Raw genomic sequence first — 19,949 nt, 5'->3', positions numbered from 1 at the left:
CTGGTGGACCCGCCTAGCTCCTGGCAACCAGTGACATCAGTGAGCTGGACAGAGCTGCTGTCAGTGTGGTCTTATCAAGCTGGGACACTCTGGGTGCCCCCTGCCACCCCATCACCCGGCCGCTCCCCAATGAGATGCCGTCTGAGACAACAACCTCATTATAGGGACGGCCCTGCAGTCAACCATGTAATGTGAGGCACCATAACTTTCTTTGTATTGCTAAACATACACTTCTGAATCGTAGAACTATGAACTGTGTAGTGCACCTAAAAACTGTGTAACTTCCTTTTTATTCCCCTTTCATTTCATGGGAAATGCCATTTTTTGTAATGTTATTGATTACATGGTTATTGTAAAATAAAGGATTAAGAAAAAATTCATTGGGGATCTGGGGATCAGTGAGGAAAATGCCCCTTACATTGATGGTCAGTTGGAAGAACCTCCCTTATAGTGCCAGTCTATTGCCACCATAGCAGACAGCTAAATAAGTCTCTGGTGTCATGCCGCTGTCTCTGCCAAGTAGCATTGGCTCCAAAACTATGCAGACACCAATAGATGGGAGGTCAGTTAGCCACAACTCAAGCAACACCTAGCAGGAAGGCTGCTGTATGGTTTCACAGACCTGTCTGAAACAAAACACATTCTCAGGGTCAGAATTAAATTTTAATGATAATATTCCTTAAGTCAATTTTGAAATGCTCACTACATTACATTTGCACCAATCACATAAATTAAAAAACAAAAAGGTTCAACCAGCCTGATTGTTCCCATTTTGGTGCACAAACATGACATTATCCAAACCTACCTCAATTTCAAATTTTCTTAAGATTATGGTTTAATAGTTAAATTTGAGCCCCTTTAGTGGTAAGTCTTCTAGAAATATGTTCTTAAAGCACAACTTATATTTACTCAATGTAAAGCCTGCCTGCTTTAATTTATATAAGTACACAAACTTTCAGGAATGGAGTTGTACAATTTAATTAGATGCTGAAGTTCGGAGGCCTTTTTATACTTTTTCTTTTAGGAATACTCGGCCAATACAGCTTCCAGAAAGAAATCTGCCTTTATTACAGAGCACGTTAACAAAACACAATCAAAGGAGCCATTTCATGAACTGGATCAACATTTCCAAGGATGCAGCAGACCTTTTTTCTACTTTGCTTCTCCCATGATTCTGCTGTGACGCCTTGTAATGCTAGCCATACATAGTGAGGTTTTGTTTCAGAGTGTATATGCCAGGTCAACAAAAAACTACCATCACCTATATTATGAATGTCTCCCTGAGTGATCTTAGTTTGAATGGTTTGTTCAGGCATACCTCTATAGAACTGTTGTTAAATTTTGTTGTTCTGACAGATGAATTCTGACGCAAAATCTAGCAAAATGTGTTGCAACCTAGCAGTGTAATATCCCAGGGCTGTTTTTTCTGTATGGACAGAGGCTCCTATATTTCCAGTAAAGACTACCGAATCAGTAAAAGGAAGGTCATTTAAATATAACTTGCAAAATAAAGAAAATATAGTGGCTGTGGTACATGTAGAAAAAAAAAAAAAAAGGTAAACTTTTATATTTCCCCATGGAGGGCTGTTTACTATTGTAAAGACTTCATCAAATCTTGTGCAAGCTGTGGGACTTTATATGTGGTCCTGGCTTCTCTACCTAGTAAGTCACTGTGAAGAAGCGTTAGAACTCTTGTTAGAGTCTCATTGCTGTCTGTGTTACCATTAGGAAGATTCTAATTGTCCTGCTGACCATGATCTCAGGAATAAAAGTAAGGGAAAAGTAAAAATGTTGAGTTGTCACCAGAACAGGAATAGGAGTGAAAAAAATCTTCCAAATGGGGGACATCTATTCCGGTGACAACTGTCCTAAAGGCCATTTTCCTCGTTTTGAAGAGGTTTCCACTCACTTCCTGTTGTGTCTATAGAAGAGGAAGTAAAAGGTAATACTCCCTAATGGGACACAGATATTAAATAAAGACTGGTTGTAACCATTCCCCACCCTATACTATATATACACACACATTACGCTGGCCATACTGCTGTTTTTTTTTTTATTGTTTTTATTAGGTTTTTCATATAAACAGACAGTACAAAAATACACAGATTCGGCTCATTTTTAAAACGCATAAATCACAAGTGTACTTAACATATCTGCTTTCTGCTTGGGGGCTCTAAAGCCCCATTTATTTTAATGAACGGGGACAAAAAGTGGCGGGAGAAGGAAATCAGTCACATGCATAGGACAAGTCATGTTGTGTTCTTTGCAAAGTTAGGCAAAGAAAACTCAGAAGGACATGGCAGTCTCCACACCACGCTCTACATTCTATAAATACAATTTAGAATATAGACGCAATAGTAAATATTTACAGTACAGTTTTGCAGGGAATTGTATCCATTTTTCATTATAAACGAGCTCCTATACAGAGTGATGGACATGGAGGAAGATCAGAAGGATGTTTAGCCATAAAAAAAGTTGCACTTACCATGATCGTGGTATCATCTGAAGCACTGGCAATGACATTATCATTGTGGGGACACCAATCAATGTCTAATACAGGAGCTGTGTGTCCGCTGACTGTAGGATGGTTCTTATCCACACGTCCAGTCTAAAACAAAAACAGAACACTATTCACACACATCTGGAGATAACAATACAATAAATACAAGGTTGCTGACATTGCCCTTGATACACAGAGCACATCAGATCACTGATTACATTGGGAGAGTAGAGCTTGAACGCTAATTAGCTTCTTCTTCTTTTTTTTTAAGTTGTTCATCTTCTTCGTTTAGCTTTTGTTTTATTTAACATTTTTATGTAAACGTTTTGCATTTGTTTGTTTTGTAGTGCCATATTTTCAAAAATCGGATTTCTGGCTCACCACCAAACGGTGTCTGTCATCCCACTGGAATGCAAAGCCGCACTTCCACCAAATCCTTTTTTTGTTCAATTAAACTTTATTCAGCCATTCATGATGTAACAAGCATGAGCTCAAGCACAGTGGTTGGGTTTTCATTTGTTATATCACTCATGGCTGAATAAAGTTAATTGAAGAAAAAAAAAAGATACGATTTGCACTTTTGGTAAGTAATCAACTACTTTAAATTACAGATATAAGAATGAACTTTGGTAGCAGCAATGTTCATTAAATCCTGGCGATGTTTTGACATGAATAACTAAAGCACACGGGTTTAAACATGTTGCAACACATCCTGCTATACTATTTGGTTGTCCTTGCATCAAAATGATGAAACCTTAGGGCCAGCCGAAAGTGGCGGTCATTTCTGAACTCTGCGCAGGCCCGGCCACTACACAAGCTCCATCAATCTTAGTTTGGGTCTCATATTCATTGACTTTTGTGCCTAATGTCTCCCGACGTTGGAAAGTCATACAGGTAGAAGTCCTCCTCTGTTCATCTATCATGTCTCTCTACTTTTTTTTTTATACTGGAATCGTCATTTGCCCCTTTTTAATGTACAGCCCTGTGTGATATGTTGGTGCTTTGGCTTTCAGTAAGAGAAAAGCTAACACATACTATACACCACCTAGACTGTACCATCAAGGTTTCTGGCTCTCTGCATGCACTGTACATTTTATACTGGTTCAACCGTACTGTACTTATCTATGCATTGTGTCAAGCCTTAAAAGGGCAAGGTTTAGCAGCATTTCTAAGCTCTGTCTACTCTACAACATCCAGATACTGAATTGCTGTCATCATGATGCTCTCTCCCAAACAGACTCACATTTGCACATTGCTACCAATGTGCAGAATGTATAAAATCTGCACAGGCCAAAATCAGTCAACTTTTATACTTTGATTAAAAAAAAAAGGCTTGTATTGTGAATAGTATACCTTGCAAAAAGTAGTAAGCAAATGACTGCGTACATTAGCTTAGGTGATAAGATAAAATCCTTCCGGGCAGTGGAAGGATTTTATCTAGACTCACATTAGGGAAAGATGAGAGGGCAGAGGCGGTTCTAGACTTTGTGAGGCCTTGGCCGAAGTTCAAACGTGAAGCCCCCACTTACACCCGTATGAAAAACAATGATGGCAGAGAGAAACAGACGTCCAGTAGAGAGGAGCAGAGCCGGTGCAAGGGTTTTGCCTACACAGTGTGTGTGTGTGTCCCCCTTCCCCTAGCATCCACTAGTGTTTTGCACACGGCTCTCTCCCAATGAGTTGAAATGGAACCCTTGCAGTTAACACCTTCCTACCTCTTATTATTCAGAAGAGGAAATGATTAGCCCTGTCATGCAGAGATTTTCCAGTAAGCGGAAAAATCTCAGTGAGTGAAAAAAAGGCTTTCTGATGCACAGATACACTAGTTTTGGCCTTCTGGGAAAGCCTTTACCTACGCATCCTATCACATGTTAGCATAGGCAAGTCGAGACCATTTATTTCCAATGTAACAAACAAGTTGTTTTTTTTCATTTGGAAATGGACATCTAGAATCTGATTTCCTTATCCATGGCCATCTGATTGGTTCAGGTCATTATAAAGCTTCAAGAGAACTACTGCATTTCTTGGGGGGTAAAACCTTTCATCTGAAAAATCTAGCTTATAAGCTCTATATAAATTGCTCTGCATTGTACCTCTATATATTTTTGGCACAACCAGCATCCGTGAAAAGTAATGAAATAATACAAGGGAGTCTTCTAATGTAGCAGAACAACAAGGGCAAAGAAGTTCAGTGAATAACAGAGGTGAAGAGGAAAGAGGAAGACACAAGTGTCAATGGGCACAGAAAATGTTACAGGACGTACAGGAGGCTGCCAGGGCGTTGCCCAAGTCCGAACACAACTGAGCAAAACAACATCCAGTGTACGACACTCTGGAAAATCTGAGCTCTTTAACAGTCCTTTTAGTGCTTCCTGAGACATTTCTATTGTTTGTTGTATGAGGTCATTTTTTATTGGAAGCACAGGATCCGCAGACAACTGCCTCGGTCTGACAGTCTGCACTGAAAAGCTAGTCATTCATCCCCTAGGGATAGCTTATGGGATAATAAGGGGTCAAGGACACCACCAGTGACCTGTGCAGTAAATGAGCCAAATTCTTGTGCCTAATAAAGACTGCTGTGAAGAAGGCAAGGCTGTATTTATATTGACTTGCTCTTTCAAGTACTAGATTACACTGACAACACAAGGCAGCATGCTGAAACTGAAGGGAATGGTCTTATGGGAAGGGAATTTTCCCAAATGATGCAAATATTTTGAGCATCTCTTACAAAATGAATATTGTTAGAGATACAGTGAGACTGACATCTAGACCAAGATTTGCAAACTAGTTTTCCAGTATGCTGCTCTTTAGTAGGTCCTTTTTCCATAAGAAAAAGCAGGATCCCTTTAATGTACATAAACACATAAAGCTGCATTGATCAGCATGGACTCAACTCACAAGGGGTGTGTATTTTTAATTAGTTGAAATGGCTGGAATGTATGCAGGGGAACAACATTATGTTGAAGACCCCTAATGATACTGTAAAAGCCCATTTATAGCATATTGTGCTGCCACCCCACCCCCCTCCCCCTTTCTTAGATTCAGATTTTACAGAGTACTTACCTAACTCAAGCCTTGAGTGGGAAAACAGCTGTCCACATGCCCCCTCTTGCCTTGACCCAGGGTGTATAAAGTAATTTTTGTAATCTTTGCTGAAACTCTTTTCAGGACCAGCTACACCTCCTGAAGTCCTCTATATGCTCTACTTGCCTTCCATAACTCAGAAACATGGTAGGTTGATTGGCATTTGCTTAAATTGGTACTTAATGCATGTGCTTGTATAGATGTGGTTGGATATCTGCCTGTAAAGTGTTTCAGGGGTAGGGACAGATGCAAATATTTAAATGTGTTCTGTAAACCACTATGTAATATGTTGGCATAGGACCCCAACATATCCTATTCGATAAGAGACAGAATATTCTGCTCTGGAGCTTCTCTTCTCTACTTTTCTGATTTAAATCACCTTACATTTGAACTCTTTGCAAGAGTTCACTTAAGCTTGTCATACACTGTTGTAATTTTTCCTTCAACCTGTGTTGGATAAATCTCCTTCCGGGCTATTGTATTCTGACAGAGGCATGTGTGCCGCTGTCAGAATACCAAAACAGTGACAGTAGCCAATTGGCTGCCATCACTGTTCGCCTGAAGATTTTCCGACCGGCTGCTTCGATTTTTGTGATCTTGATGGAAAGGTGCCGACAGGGCCACTCACCATGTAACATTTGCACAGTATTTTGCCAGCTTTAGAAAGGTTCAGGAGTAGAGTATTTTCTATCTCTACCTAAGGCCCATGTCAGACTAGAGATCCTAAAGCAGAAATAGCCCGCATTTATTAAATGCTATGAATAAAAGGTGTTAGTAGTATATATTTCTCCTGTTAAGGCTCCTCTGTATTGTGTGGTCCCTAATCGAACTAAGCTTCCAACCTGGTACATACACAGCAATAATAGATTACAGGCAGGTATACCTGAAGGCAACCATTTCCTCCTGAAAGGTGCAGATAAACACTAGAATCCCAGCACAACACACAGACAGATGAAGACTTCCAGTGTGTCCTGGCAACCAATAACTAGTTCTTTAAAGAAAGGTGCACGTTTCCACTACAATGACCAGCCAGATGACAAAATAATTCAACACTATGTCTGCGTGTCTCAGGAAAGGTTAGCAAAAAAAAACTTTTGGGAGGTGCTGATGACAGTCACAGCCAAAGTAACTAACATTCAACATTCTGTCCCACACTATTACCCAAGCCTATTACCCAAGTTTTGTGTTGTGTGGCAAATCCTGATTGCCACACAGAATGCTAACCTGGTTGTATGGCAGAGCGATGCCGTAGAAGCAGACAAGTGGTTTAATTGCTCTCCTAGCCATCATGCTGCCAAACCAGCTGCTTTAAAGCCTGATGTACTTCTATCACAACTCAATCCCTGATGAAGGGGTGTTTTTTGGACCCCCAAAATGCGTTGGCTACTCTACTTGAATGTCCCCCGACTCTAACAGAATAAAGTTGTATCTGAAGAATTTTAATTAGTGCAACGCTTCTAGTCTTATATCTATTGTTGTGTTCACCTGTGGAGATCCTTTGGATTGCGGAAGCTGCCTATACGTTTCCCAGATCACATATATTCACATCACTTAACTACTGTTGGATGGGAAACAAAAAGAGAATAAAACCACATGGGTCCAGAGCTTTCTTTCCACACTTTCAAATCTCCCAGCAGTCTTATCACTGGCAAGTTGCTGTCAGAATCGCCCTTGTGCCATAGGGCTCATTCTCTTGCCAGGAGAAAACATTTGAAATAGCAGTCCAGCACCTGGTTATATTTTGTAATGCGCCCATCTTTTCTTCTAAATATTGCTGACTGACAGCCGAGCTTACACAGAGCAAAGCATTTTTGTCCTTTGGGACTTGCATTCATGTGTTTGGGTGCCAAGGCTGAGGACATGCATGTTTAATAGTCTAGATTTCCATGTGTTTTGGAGGCCTTTACAATGTGTCTCCATGGTACTTTGTTGGATGTGATCACATGTCTGAGGAAATGCATTGCAGAGCAGGGAATTTAAAACAAACTGGATTTTTCTTGTGTGTGCTCATACATACAAGGAAAAAAACATTTGCCTTTTTAGAAGTGATATAATGCAGCCAGATTTATCAAGAACCACAAAAGGAACAGCACTATTGTGTGCCTACCCTAAAAATAAACATAGTTTCTCGGCTTTGTAAAATTACAGTCAGCGTTATCTTTTATATGTTTAAAAAAAAACAATTTTACTACACAGATATTGCCAAATCCTGTATCCTATAAAGCCTTCTCTATACACAGAGCCAATATTTCAGTGTTAGGTTTCCTGGGAAACCAGGATACAAAAACAAATGACCCCGACATGAGGAATAATAATGTCCCATATTATTATTTTCTTTCCCAGCATGTGAGATGAAACCAACTGCAAAATGGACAATAAGATTTTATCATGTATACGGCAAGATTGGTCCTATAAAGGTTGCCTGAGATGTCTGTAGATAGGATTTTGATTTGCAATGTAATGAAAGATTTTTCAGTAAGCAGAGTGTCTGGGTAATAGTTTTTGACATTTAAGCCAGAGGAATTGAGGCCTGGATATGTATTTTGGGGATGCAACGGGGCAGATAGTGTAGTGCTGGCCTTGGAGGGAAAGAGAAATGATGTCGCAAATAATAAAGTTCAGTCACTTCCTTTGTGCACCAAGCTGGATCACATCAGCACAGCACCACAGAATGCAGAATGAGCTAATAACTCACTGAGTACACTATGGAGCGCTGGAACATAAAATCGAATGTGAACATGAGGCTGATAAAGCCTGGCATTCCAGGAGAGAAAGTACAGACCATCAGGTCTCCTGTTTTATCTTGTTGCTAAGGGTCTTGGAAGATACAGCAGGTGCAAACAGAAGACCATGGAAGAGAAAATATCTTTGCTGTGAATATCCTCTAAATGCGTCTGATTTATGAAGCCACTACTGATGGCTGACATCCATGATGTGTACATCGTGTCAAGTCAACTCTGTGCTATCTCCTGCTGAGTAAGCTATAATTAGTTTAGCTTTGAAGTTCAAGTCTCCAGTTGGTAGAAGATCCTCAAGTGTGGCTCCTGAAAGTGAATCTCATATATGGATATGTAGCTCCTATTTGTATTGGCAGTATACAAGAAGAATCATATGATCATCTTTACGGCCCCTTTCACACGGACGGTCTGATCAGGTCCACCTGTCAGTTTTTCAGGTGGATTTGATCGGAAGCCCAATGTATCTCTATGGGCAGCCAGGACATGTGTCCAATTACATCCATTCACCACAGACTCCATCTGGGTCCAGATGTGTGTCTGTTTGTTTTATACACAACTGCAAAACTGTAGAGGAAGGTGGCAGGGGAAACACCTTTTTTTTCCTTTTTTTGCTCAAGATATGCAACATTCCATGCTATCTCTCCACCATATTTTTTTATTTTTATTTACCTCCCTTTAAATCCAGCACCCCCAAAGTTTTAGACTCACCTGTCCTTGCACCTGCCAGAGCCACACTGTGTGATCTACGATGAGCCACACAGCTATCTCTGTATACTTTTTTCCAGCTGGTCCCATTCATTATTGTGAAATGACCATCTATCATTGGGACACGTGACTTTCAGCCTCTCTATAGGAATAAATGGGATTTTTCCTAGGCGTATTAGAAGAGACTGGTTGTATGACTTTGGGTTTTTTTTTTTTACTTGCTACATAGCCACCATGGCCACACAGTGTGGATCACTGGCTGTATAGAATAAAAATCCTTTGTTAGGCATTATAGAATATACAGTATGTATATATAGATATGTATGCTCATACAATATGAGTGTGCATCTTTATGCAAGCATTACATAGCTAGGTTGAAAAAAGTTATGCTGATTAGGGGGGAAAAGGATTGTTTTGACACTGGATCATCTAAATAGTATCTAATGTCTATAGTCTTTTTTTTTTTTTTTTTAAGACATTCACGCTCAGCTTAACATTGAAAAAACTAAGCATATATTGTTTTTGAGAGACTAAACAAATCTGTACTTGATCTTACCTTGCCTAATGGTAACACCATGAAAGCTCCTCCACCACTGGACTCCACAATAATAGCTAGAAATTTGGGATTCACAACACAGAAGGAGCTGTCCCATGTGATCTTAGATACCCGGATATCCTCATATGTTTGATCAGCTTTCACAGGCTGTCCGAAAATGTGCCTAAATTTGCTCTGGCGCACCACTCTTCGGCTCATTTCGGAAATGCTAGAGGAAGGAAAAAAAGAAGGAAAAAAAATAATCAGAAATAATAGACATCATAAATATGTCAGTGTAAGCAACATGGCAATGCAAGATACAACCCTATCCAAAGTTTTAGACAGAATGGGCCACACAGCATCATAACAAGTAGTGATGGGCCGAACACCCCCGTTTAAATTCAAACTTTAGAACATGGAAAAAGTTCGAATTCGAACTCAATGCAAGTCTATGGGGCTAGAACTTTGAAAATCAATTGTCCCCTTTTTCAAGGCTTATATGCAAGTTATTGGCCATAAAAAGGGTATGGGGATTCGGGTACTGCCCTGGAAGACATGTATCGATGAAAAAAACACTTTAAAAAAGAATTAATTTTTTTTAAAGGAGCAGTAATTTTAACATCACTTAAGTGAAACAATAAGAATGAAAAATTCCTTTAAATATCGTGCCTGGAGTGTCCCCTTAACCTGCCTGTAAAGTGGCGCATCTGTACGATGTATAGAACCTGCTGCAGCAAATATAACATTTTTAAAGAAAAAAAATTACATTTAAAATGGGAAAAAAAAAAAAGCGTGCGGTTCCCCCTCCCAAACAATACCAGACCCTTTAGGTCTGGTAGGAAAGTTAGGAGGGACCCCACTTAAAAAAAACAAAAAAGCATGGGTTTCCCCCAAAAGTCATACCAGACACATTAGGTCTGGTAAGAATTTTAGGAGGGACCCCAAGTTACAATTTAAAAGAAAACAAAAAAAAGTGCATGAGGTTCAAAGTCATGCTAGGCCCTTAAGGTCTGGTAGGAATTTGAAGGAGCAAACACCCCAAAACAGTGAGGAAAAAAAAAAAAGATGTGGCCCCCCCCCTAAAATTCCCAACCAGACCCTTGATCCGAGCACAGGCAGGAAGAGGGGAACGAGCAAGTGCACCCCCCTTCCCTGCAATACCAGGCGACATGCCCCCGGCACTGGGGAGGGTGCTTTTCCAGGGTGGCCTCCGGAAAAGCACCCTGACCCGTGCCGATGGGGACAAGGGCCTCTTCCCCACAAGCCCTGGGGCGTTGGTTGTGGGGGTGCGGGCAGGGGGCTTATTTACATCAGGGTACCCCTTTAATAAAGGGGCACCCAGATGCGGTCCCCCCCCTTGTGAATGAGTAAGGGATACTTGTACCCCTACTCATTCACTAAAGGGTTAAAGTTTTAAGAAAAGAGGCCAGACTATTGAAAAAATCCTTTCATTGAAAACAAAAAACAAAAGACGTGGTTTTTGACAAGTCTTTTATTAAACCCCCCCGAAAATGGATCCACCGATATAATCCAGGGTCAATCACAATGTCCAGCTTTGTCCACGACGATGACTCGACGAGATAAAAATAAAACAAGAATAAATAGAAATAATAGAAAACAAAAAACGGCAAGGCTCTAGCCAATCAGGGCTCACAAGGCACTGTGCGAACACACGAACTGCCCATGTTCGAGTCGAACATCAAGCAATGACACGGTGCAGTCAACAGCATGATAGCAACCAAGGATGCTCCCCAGTCAACAGTGTCATTGCAACCAAGCATGCTGTGCAGCCAGCAGTGTCATAGCAACCAAAGATGCTGTGTGGCTTACTGCATCATGGCAACCAAAGACTATGTATGCTCCAGGGGCTAAACATGCATGGAGGATGGAGTGTCCACGGTATGGAGACTCCTGCCTCAGTGACTTCCCTGCCTCAATGCAACAAATAATGTACCCATTTCCCACAGATACTGTACATGTATTTGTTGAAGGCCACAGCATTTGTCTGGCAATATCTAAATTCCAGGGACCATGCTCAATAAGTTTCACAGACACGTTTTGCCTGTTTTAATCAGCACAGAGCTTTTTGTCAGTGGTAGTACAGACTGTCTTTAACTACATTCACATAGCACCACCTATTTCTAATATACTTTGCACCATGAATAGCTCAGAATACTACATGTACAGTAGAGTCATATCTGGTTCAATACATGACATAAGGCTCAATTCACAAAGCTAAAATACCCAGATAAGGAGCCTTCTTGACAGTCATGTTCAGGAAAGTCCAATGAGATTACAAAATGACAGTCACATGGCTAAAAATAATTGTGGTAAAGCTTTGTGAATTCAGCCTATAATATGTTGGAGATGGTTCCCAGATATTTTACATATCTAGGTAATGAAATAAGATAAAAATATAACACTTGTAAATACATGAAATCAGATCTAGAGCAGAAATGCTTCTAGTAAACTTTATTGATGAACCTTGTATGTATGGGATGATGGGGTGACTGGTTGAGACTAGTAAGTGTTAGCCGTGGATATAGCTTGCAGTGGCTGAAACACTTACAAGATTACAGTAAAAAATATTGTAGTAACAAAGAAATTAAAGAAGATAAAGCTATTTACCTTTCAAGCAAAGCAGAATCAATACCTTCTGGAGTACACACATCAAGAACATTGCTTCTAATATTATACTCCAGTCGAACATGGAATTGATCAGATTGCTTGTTCAGCTGCTGCCTGTGACACTGCCGGCTTGTTGATGTAACTTATTGGCCTTAGTTACAATGGAGACAACATAGGCCTATTAATATCAGGTCAGCCTCAATAGTCTATCCTCATACCACAATTTAGTAAAGAGAATGAGTGGAAGGGAGTTTGTGATCTGACCATGTTCCATGTTACCCCTAAAATATGGGTGTAACATGAAACATGGTCAGAAAAGTAAACTTAGCCATTAATATGATGTTTCATGTTATATCAAAATTCAAAGTGTAACATTAAACATGGTCACTTGGGGACTTATGTAGTTCTTAATGAAGTACATGTACGGAGATGTCACCACACTTGTAGTCTATTCATATTTTGTCCCATATATCTCTTACTGCAAGTCCATACCGAGGTACGAACAGTGATTGAAAGAAGAGTCTGCAGGAGCCAGAGCAGTGCACCCACGATCTACTAATCTCTGTTGCAGTGCTTCGCTGGCTCCATTTTATAACATTATTGCACATTTTTTCTGTTGATGTATGAGTATGCAGTTATTTTTTTGTAAAAGGTGGAATATGCCTTTAAAGCAGATTTTGTATTAAAAAGCAAAGCCTGCTTAATATATCAGTGTCCCCTCCCTCATAGAATCCCACATTTTGTGATAAGATGCTCCAGCGCAGTGTTGGGATTGTCTTCTCATGAAATGTGGGGTACTCGGCATTCCCCGGCGTCTCCCCAGGAGGATGGTGAATTCAGCCTCATCCAGGTGGATGCCAAGGGTAAGGCAAGTATATCTGATAACTTTTTTCACTGACATTTTCTTTTACTTTAATGCTTCGATGAATTAGAAAAAAGAGGGGGCCCTGATATATTAAGCAGATTTAAGTCAGTTTAGGAATACCCTCCTTCCTTAGGACCCTAAATTAAAAAAACACTAGTAACATTTAAATTTCTGGCTAAATTCTATCCTTCCTTCTATTAGGCATCGCAGTTTAATCAGCTGTTTTTCTCATCCGTTTAGAAAATAGCTAGGAGAACACAAGTGACTGACGTGTAAAGCTGGCCTCCTGCAGGGACATTCTTTATGTACCGAGTAGCAAATGTTCCATCCATCTGTGTTCTAAATGATCACAGCAGCATAACTGCATTGTAATACCATGCAGCAAGAACAAGGGAACGTGAATATATATTATGAACGCCTTTACTGCAAATTACTTATTGTTAGTCAAAGGACAAAGCTTACATGTGTGAGCTTACAGTAATGCCTTTGAAAGGTTCAATCAAGTAGGAATTGTTAAAACACAACTAAATTTGCCCTTATTTAAGTTAGATGGCACCAGGAGGTCCAAGACTTGCTGGAAAAAAACTTGGAAGAATGTGTTGGGTCCCTACAATACCTCCGTTATATCCTCCAGGGTTAGGCTAATTTAATAAGTATCTGCATCAAATCTATTACACTGTGCAAAAATTGATTCCAATTTCTACATTGGTTCTCTGTCTTGTAGTAGATGTCTTACAGCCTTGCAGACCTTTTATGCATGTGATTTGGGAGTGTCCCGCAATACGGGCCTTCTGGTCTGAGATCACAGATGTGATATTGTCTCTCTGCTGACTGTGCTGAATATTTGTAACCCTGCCAGATGTCTTTTGGAGTATTTAGACCACTCTGCTCTGTCTGTTAGTGCTAAACTTCTCCATGGTGTGGTCTATTTTTATGCTAAGAAAGCCATAGATATAGAGTGGAAGTTGTCTACCCCTTTGGAAAAGGCTGGTTATCAGGCACTTCCCCTTTATAGGTTGATGTATGAGACTTGTGCTTTTCCCAAAAAATGTATACAGTTTGGTCTCCAAGACTGGAAGCAGCAGACATGATTTCGGAGGGCCATGCTTCACCCCATTTTTAAAGCTTGAATTTATAAACCTTTTCTATTTTTTTGCTATTGATAAAGAGTGGGAGGGTCAAAACCTATAATTTTTTTCTTAAGTGTGTGAGGAAGTGAGCCCGTTCACACCATTTCAGTAAGGCAGGTAAGGCATTTATTCTGAATGGCACTCCCAGTACCTTCTTCACTTGAATCATTTAATCAATCCCTTGACATGATTGGGTATTCAAAGTGAGCACAGCTTCAACCTGTTCATTAAGATAAGTGAACAGTCTACTCCTTTAATAATTCAAACTCCATGTATTCATACCTATTTTTATTACTCATGTGAAAAATAATTTAGAATCAGATTCCTCTGTCCCCCTTTCCTTCTCAGTTGTCCCAATTTGTGGTCTGATTTTTGGACCTCTGCCAAGCCATCAGTTATATGGACCATTAAGAATGTATTTGGCAAAAATGATTGGTAAACCCATAATTGTTTTTTTTCCACCATTACTCTGCCTTTACACTGAAATTTTGAAAATGGCAAACACGATATTTAAAAAATAAGATAAAAGTTTAACACTTTTGCTAATTAAATAGAACATTTTCATAGATATCTGTACATCAGAACAAAAAGAGGTGCAACTGAGGAGGACAAAGGGACAGAGGGATTGGGTTCCCAATGAGGGACAGAGTCCTTACAAATTAGAACAGTTTGAAGTTATGGTTTTACTACACTAACACTTTCATTCAACCTCTATATTTTGGATTTTGTTATTTTGGAAGTCATTATAAAGCAAATTTACTGGTGGAAAAAAAAAAATCACTTGTGGGTTTAAGCAATCATTTTTTGCATATCAGTTCTTCTAGCTGAGGCCATGCCGGAGATGGGTCCTTTGTTTACATACTTAGTGCTGAAAGGTGAACCTCTTTTTCATCATGGAAAGATGGGAGGTATGCAGACATTCCAGCCATTCCCTGCTCTACTGATAAAAAGGAGGGTGGAAAGAAGCGCTGCAACCCTGGGATGTTGTGGGGATAGTATAAATAACAATGGTAAACCACTTCTGGCTTGACAAAGAGGTCCTGAACCTCGAAACGCGTAGCCAAATTCCCCAATGAGAAAATACCAAATGTTTAAGAATAATATCCCTGTAAGCACATTCTCCCTGGTTGCAGTTCTGACCTCTGAAAATCATGTGCCACTTCAAAAACTGGCGGTTGATCCATGTTTTACCGCTCCTCGACAGCCCACCTGAAACTAAACATAGCTGCCACTCATGCTTGTACACATGCTGCTGCCACAGCAAATTTGTCATGTTTGGCAGGAAGTGCCACTTGCCAGTCGTGACCATTTGCAATCAATAGGACCATACCACAGCCATGTGGGGATGTGGTTCCAGAGCGGTATTGCAATAGAAAATCCCCATTGGGACACAAAATGGCCTTCAGGAAGTGGCAGTATCACCTCCTGAACACCAGGCAGCTGCTAAAAAGGAGACACTGGTTCGGTGTTTAGACTGCAAGTTTAAAACAGCAGATTGGCAGCAGATGTCATTAAAAAGACCCTGTCATCAACTTTAAAAAATTGCAGGTTAAAAGCACACAAAAAGTATTTTCAAATGCTTACTTGAAGTGTTTTTCCTTTCCATAAATTTTTTTTGTTCACTTATAATCTGCCTCTAAACTTACTAGCAAATTTGACTTCTTCAGGAAGAGTCAAATCCCTAGCACTGCTACATATGCCATGCCGTAGCCAGGGGCTGATCCAGAGTCTAGTCTCGAGAGCAGCACTGCCAGAAAATAAAGTGTTGCTTACAGAACAGAATATTGCAATAATACATTACGTTGCAGTTGTTTGTTATGTGTAACAGCAATTACCAGCAATTGTGCCTTTTTTTTCTTTTTACACATCCTGACACTCTTGTGTGCAGGAATGGAATCTCTGCCAAACATTTGGCACTTTACTGTCATTATAATGGGTCTGTCATCGACACTGTACATTACTGTGAGTTTTATTGCTGTGGAGTCTGTGATGCACTCATGCACTGCACATTATTGTGTTTTATTGCTATGGAGCTTTGTGATACACACGGTTCAGGCGCAATGTGAAGGATGGTGAGCCCCAGACTGAAGGAAGGGGGGGCCTGGTTACCGGCAATGTCAGCGGTAACCAGGGCCCCCTTCCTCCTGCCAGAGATCCCCCAAGTGGCGGAATGTTAGGGCCCGGTCACAGCTGCAACCGCTGTGACCATGGTAGTTTTGCGACTGTATGTATGGAGGACTACAAATCCCAGCAATACATTATACAGCCATGCAGAATAATACCACTAGCTATAGAGGACTACAAATCCCAGCAATACATTATACAGCAATGCAGAATACCATCATCTACAGAGGACTGGTACTGGGTCCCGTATCCTGGTCTTTGATGCCAGGGAACTCTGGGCCAGTCTCCAGACACACTGGTAACACCAGTCCAAATCACTGCAGGCGCAGATAGATCACAGCAACCCTTTCTTTTCTCAGAACCCTGACTACTCCAAGCTCAGACGGACTTTTAACCTGATACTTAGCTCATCACTAAATTACTGCCAATCAGAAGTATTTCCCCCTAGCCAATCACACTGACAATGCTTAGCTAGGAAACCATAACAGCTTATCGGACACTGGTAGCACAAGGCCCATGCCTGCTCCTTATTGATAGGCTGCTGGTAGGCTTTTATTAGCAGGTCCCCGCATCCCCCTATGATTGGGCAGCTCTCTACTTAGACAAATTAGGCAGCCGTCTAATTTGCCTGACTATAGTGCAGCTTCTGTTTTCGGGCCCTGATTGTTCGGTGCGGCCTGGCAGAGAGGCGGGAGAGTGAGCGGCAATTTTCTGGGGGGGCAATTGCCCCGTTACTCCCCCTGGATCCGCCACTGCCCATAGCCCTCTTCTCTTCTGGGGGTGCCTAATTACTTTCTGCTTACAGCTCCTTTGCCCTTCCTCATCCTCCCCCTACATAACCTTTTGAGTAGATTCCAAGGGAGGAGTGAAGGAGAGTCCTATAACGTGTCAGCATCAGTGACAGCTGACAGTATATCTAAGATTTTTGGATACCTAAACAAGGGAGGCATTTACAAGCACAATAAATGCGTAAAGAACTTTGAATGCACATACTGTATAATCTTCTGGGAAAATTGTTGTTAAACTGAATGGTCTGGAGGCAGCATCTCTGTAACTGACAAATTAATAGCTGAATGTATGCGCTATGTAAAACATTCCTTACTCTCATTTTACTTTTCCCATTGAAGCACATTTGAGTGATTAATTAACATCCTCACATTCTTTAAATAGCTTGAAGACAGGAGACTTGTGTGTGTCACATATTATGTATCTCTTCAGTGAATTACAGCGCCTTATCCAACAATAACCAATACCTCCGGCCAGGCATTCTAGGAATACTAATACTCTTCATTTCCAAGTATAAGTAGAATGAGCTGGGTGAACATAAATAGGCATTGTGGCTCGGGAAATGGAAGAAAACAGTAACTGTCTGCCTTACTACATCCTGAGGGTTCCCTTGACTGACAACTGCAGCACCAGCATGTATTGAAGAATTTCAGTGAGAAAGTATAACCCGAGAGGTAGGGATGAGCTCAGGTTCAGAATGTACCTCCTCCAAACAAGGAAGGGCCATGGGCACATCCACCCAATGAGCTGCAGTGTGGGCATTCCTTTTTCTGCAGCTGCATGTAAACAAAGGGGCAGGTTGCTTGTGCAGATGTAATTTACTAAATATGGCCACATAGCCATATTAGGTAAATGTGGTTTACCAAATATAGGCATGTAGCCATACATGGTCAATGAGGTCACTTCATCCCATCAAGCTTTGGGTGGGGAACTCCCCACCAGCAGCTGATTGGGTGGCACAGAAGAAGTTACCTTCTGTGTTCATGAGGGGCTCCTTATGGGTTCAGAGGAGCTCACGTTCATACTGGGTTCGGTCCAAACCTAAGCTCATCCCTACTGACAGGTAATGACAAGGTGGACTGAAAGGAACCAAAAAACCCTCTAACTAGTGCAAAGCACAACAGAGCCTATTTAATACAGACAGTATTTACAAATCTCCTTCTTTCACCAATCCCAAAAAGAAGGGCATTATCCCTCATGGATACAGGGTGGAGTCATGTCATGGGTGGAGCCATATTCTTTTACTTAAAACGTAAATACAATTCTGGTGCATCTTTAGTGAGTAATTATTGTAAAATATTAAGTTTAAATCAAATATTTCTAAAAAGACAAGTACCTTGAGGAGCCTGCTATGTGGTACCAATATCATTGATGATTCACTACACCAACTGCTATATTTTGCCTTTGTCCACCATGCTTCATGCTGAAAACCCCTTCTCATGGTCTGCAGCTACATCTTCTAATGCATCAGTAGCAGGCTTTTTCATCCTGTAACCAACCCACATAAAAGGCGCACCAAATTTTGTGCAATGGTAAAATGTCAGAAAGAGATCTGGCCACATTTACTAATGTTTAAACATTGCCATGATATGTGGAGTGAAGTCTTGTTAGTTTTGGGATTGTGTTTGAAGTATATCGCCTTTGTCTAGTGATGCAGATTTCCCATGGAGCTGCTGGAAGGCAAGGGATACATCACAAGTGCCTAGGCTAAACGAAGAGTGGGCATACTGTCATAGAAGGTACATTACAATTTATATCAGTTGTTGTTGTTTTTTTGAGGCTGCAATGTTACATAGGGATGTCGAGATAACTATAAAGTAACAGTTGCTGTTGGGGCTGTTTTTATATTGAAGGCAAGACATGGAGGCATTTTTAAAAACTTCCTGACTGGAAGGTGCGATTAATCTCTAGATAAGCATCACAGTAGTTTTGGTAGGTACATGATGACAGACAAATGTTAGCTGTAATGTGGAAATCCAACACAGCCAGAGCCAAACAACAAAAATAGCAGTGTCCCTATGATTAATAGGACATCACTTATTCTGAAACACTAAATCCTTTACATAGAACATCTCAAAAGACCCTGCTGTAAATAGACTGGTAAACTATATATACACAAGCATTGCATCATAACCAAAGTATCTACAGCTTTCTCCTTTGAGCAAAATGCAAACTAACAAGTTTCTATGGGTTACAACACTTTACATAATCCTTACAGCTGCATTACCTTTTAAAAAATAACTATTGTTAAATATTAGTTTTTCATAGATCCTTTGTTACAGCAGCAATAGTAGCCAACAGAAGCCTCTCCCCCAACCCAATATAATATGGTAAAATAGACATGGGAGTTGATAAACTAAGGGAATATAGACTGTTTACTTAACAAAGTTAATGTTCACTGTGATTAGGTAATAGGATGAAGCTGTTAAAATGATCATTGCATATGATTGGGTATTCAAAGCAATCACAGATTTACTTTGGAAAGTCAACAGCTTCAGCTCCTTTAGTAAGTTAACTATAATGCATCAATAGAATTAATGCTAGGCACAATAATCTTCCTGGCTTGTTCTGTAGTGGCTTCTTCTTCCTGCAAATCAACAACTATACCTGCGGCTGGAAGACTAGCTAATGCTGAATTTCTGTGCCGCCTCCAGCTGTAGCATTGCAGTGTGGTTGCATCTCTGTCCCCTTCTCATCCTGGCCAATCACAATGCAAACACCCCACGGCTCTGTTTTGTGACTGGCCAGGAAGAGTGGGAGCGGGAATGGAAAATCAGCGGAGGTTGAACTTCCACCCGCATGTATAACTAATGGGAGAAGAAGCCAGTACTAAATATGGCAGGTGGGTTTATAG

General features: G+C 40.6%; 1 protein-coding gene across 1 annotated transcript in view; it reads right to left on the bottom strand.

Annotated features, from left to right (window-relative positions):
* The window catches only part of CORO6 (coronin 6), a 68,702-nt gene that overhangs the window by 31,595 nt on the left and 17,158 nt on the right, over positions 1 to 19,949 (bottom strand). The window contains exons 2-3 of the mRNA XM_018565480.1: positions 9,584 to 9,791; positions 2,486 to 2,608 (exon numbers count right to left, since the gene is read on the bottom strand). Coding sequence (XP_018420982.1) covers positions 2,486 to 2,608; positions 9,584 to 9,781 — 321 coding nt within the window. The 5' untranslated portion in view covers positions 9,782 to 9,791. The remainder of the gene's footprint in view (positions 1 to 2,485; positions 2,609 to 9,583; positions 9,792 to 19,949) is intronic.

The sequence above is a fragment of the Nanorana parkeri genome, unplaced genomic scaffold (genome assembly GCF_000935625.1).
Source record: "Nanorana parkeri isolate BGI_ZX_2015 unplaced genomic scaffold, ASM93562v1 scaffold851, whole genome shotgun sequence".
NCBI lineage: Eukaryota > Metazoa > Chordata > Amphibia > Anura > Dicroglossidae > Nanorana > Nanorana parkeri.
The sequence above is the reverse complement of the archived record's forward strand: the minus strand, read 5'-3'. Positions and strand labels throughout refer to the sequence as shown.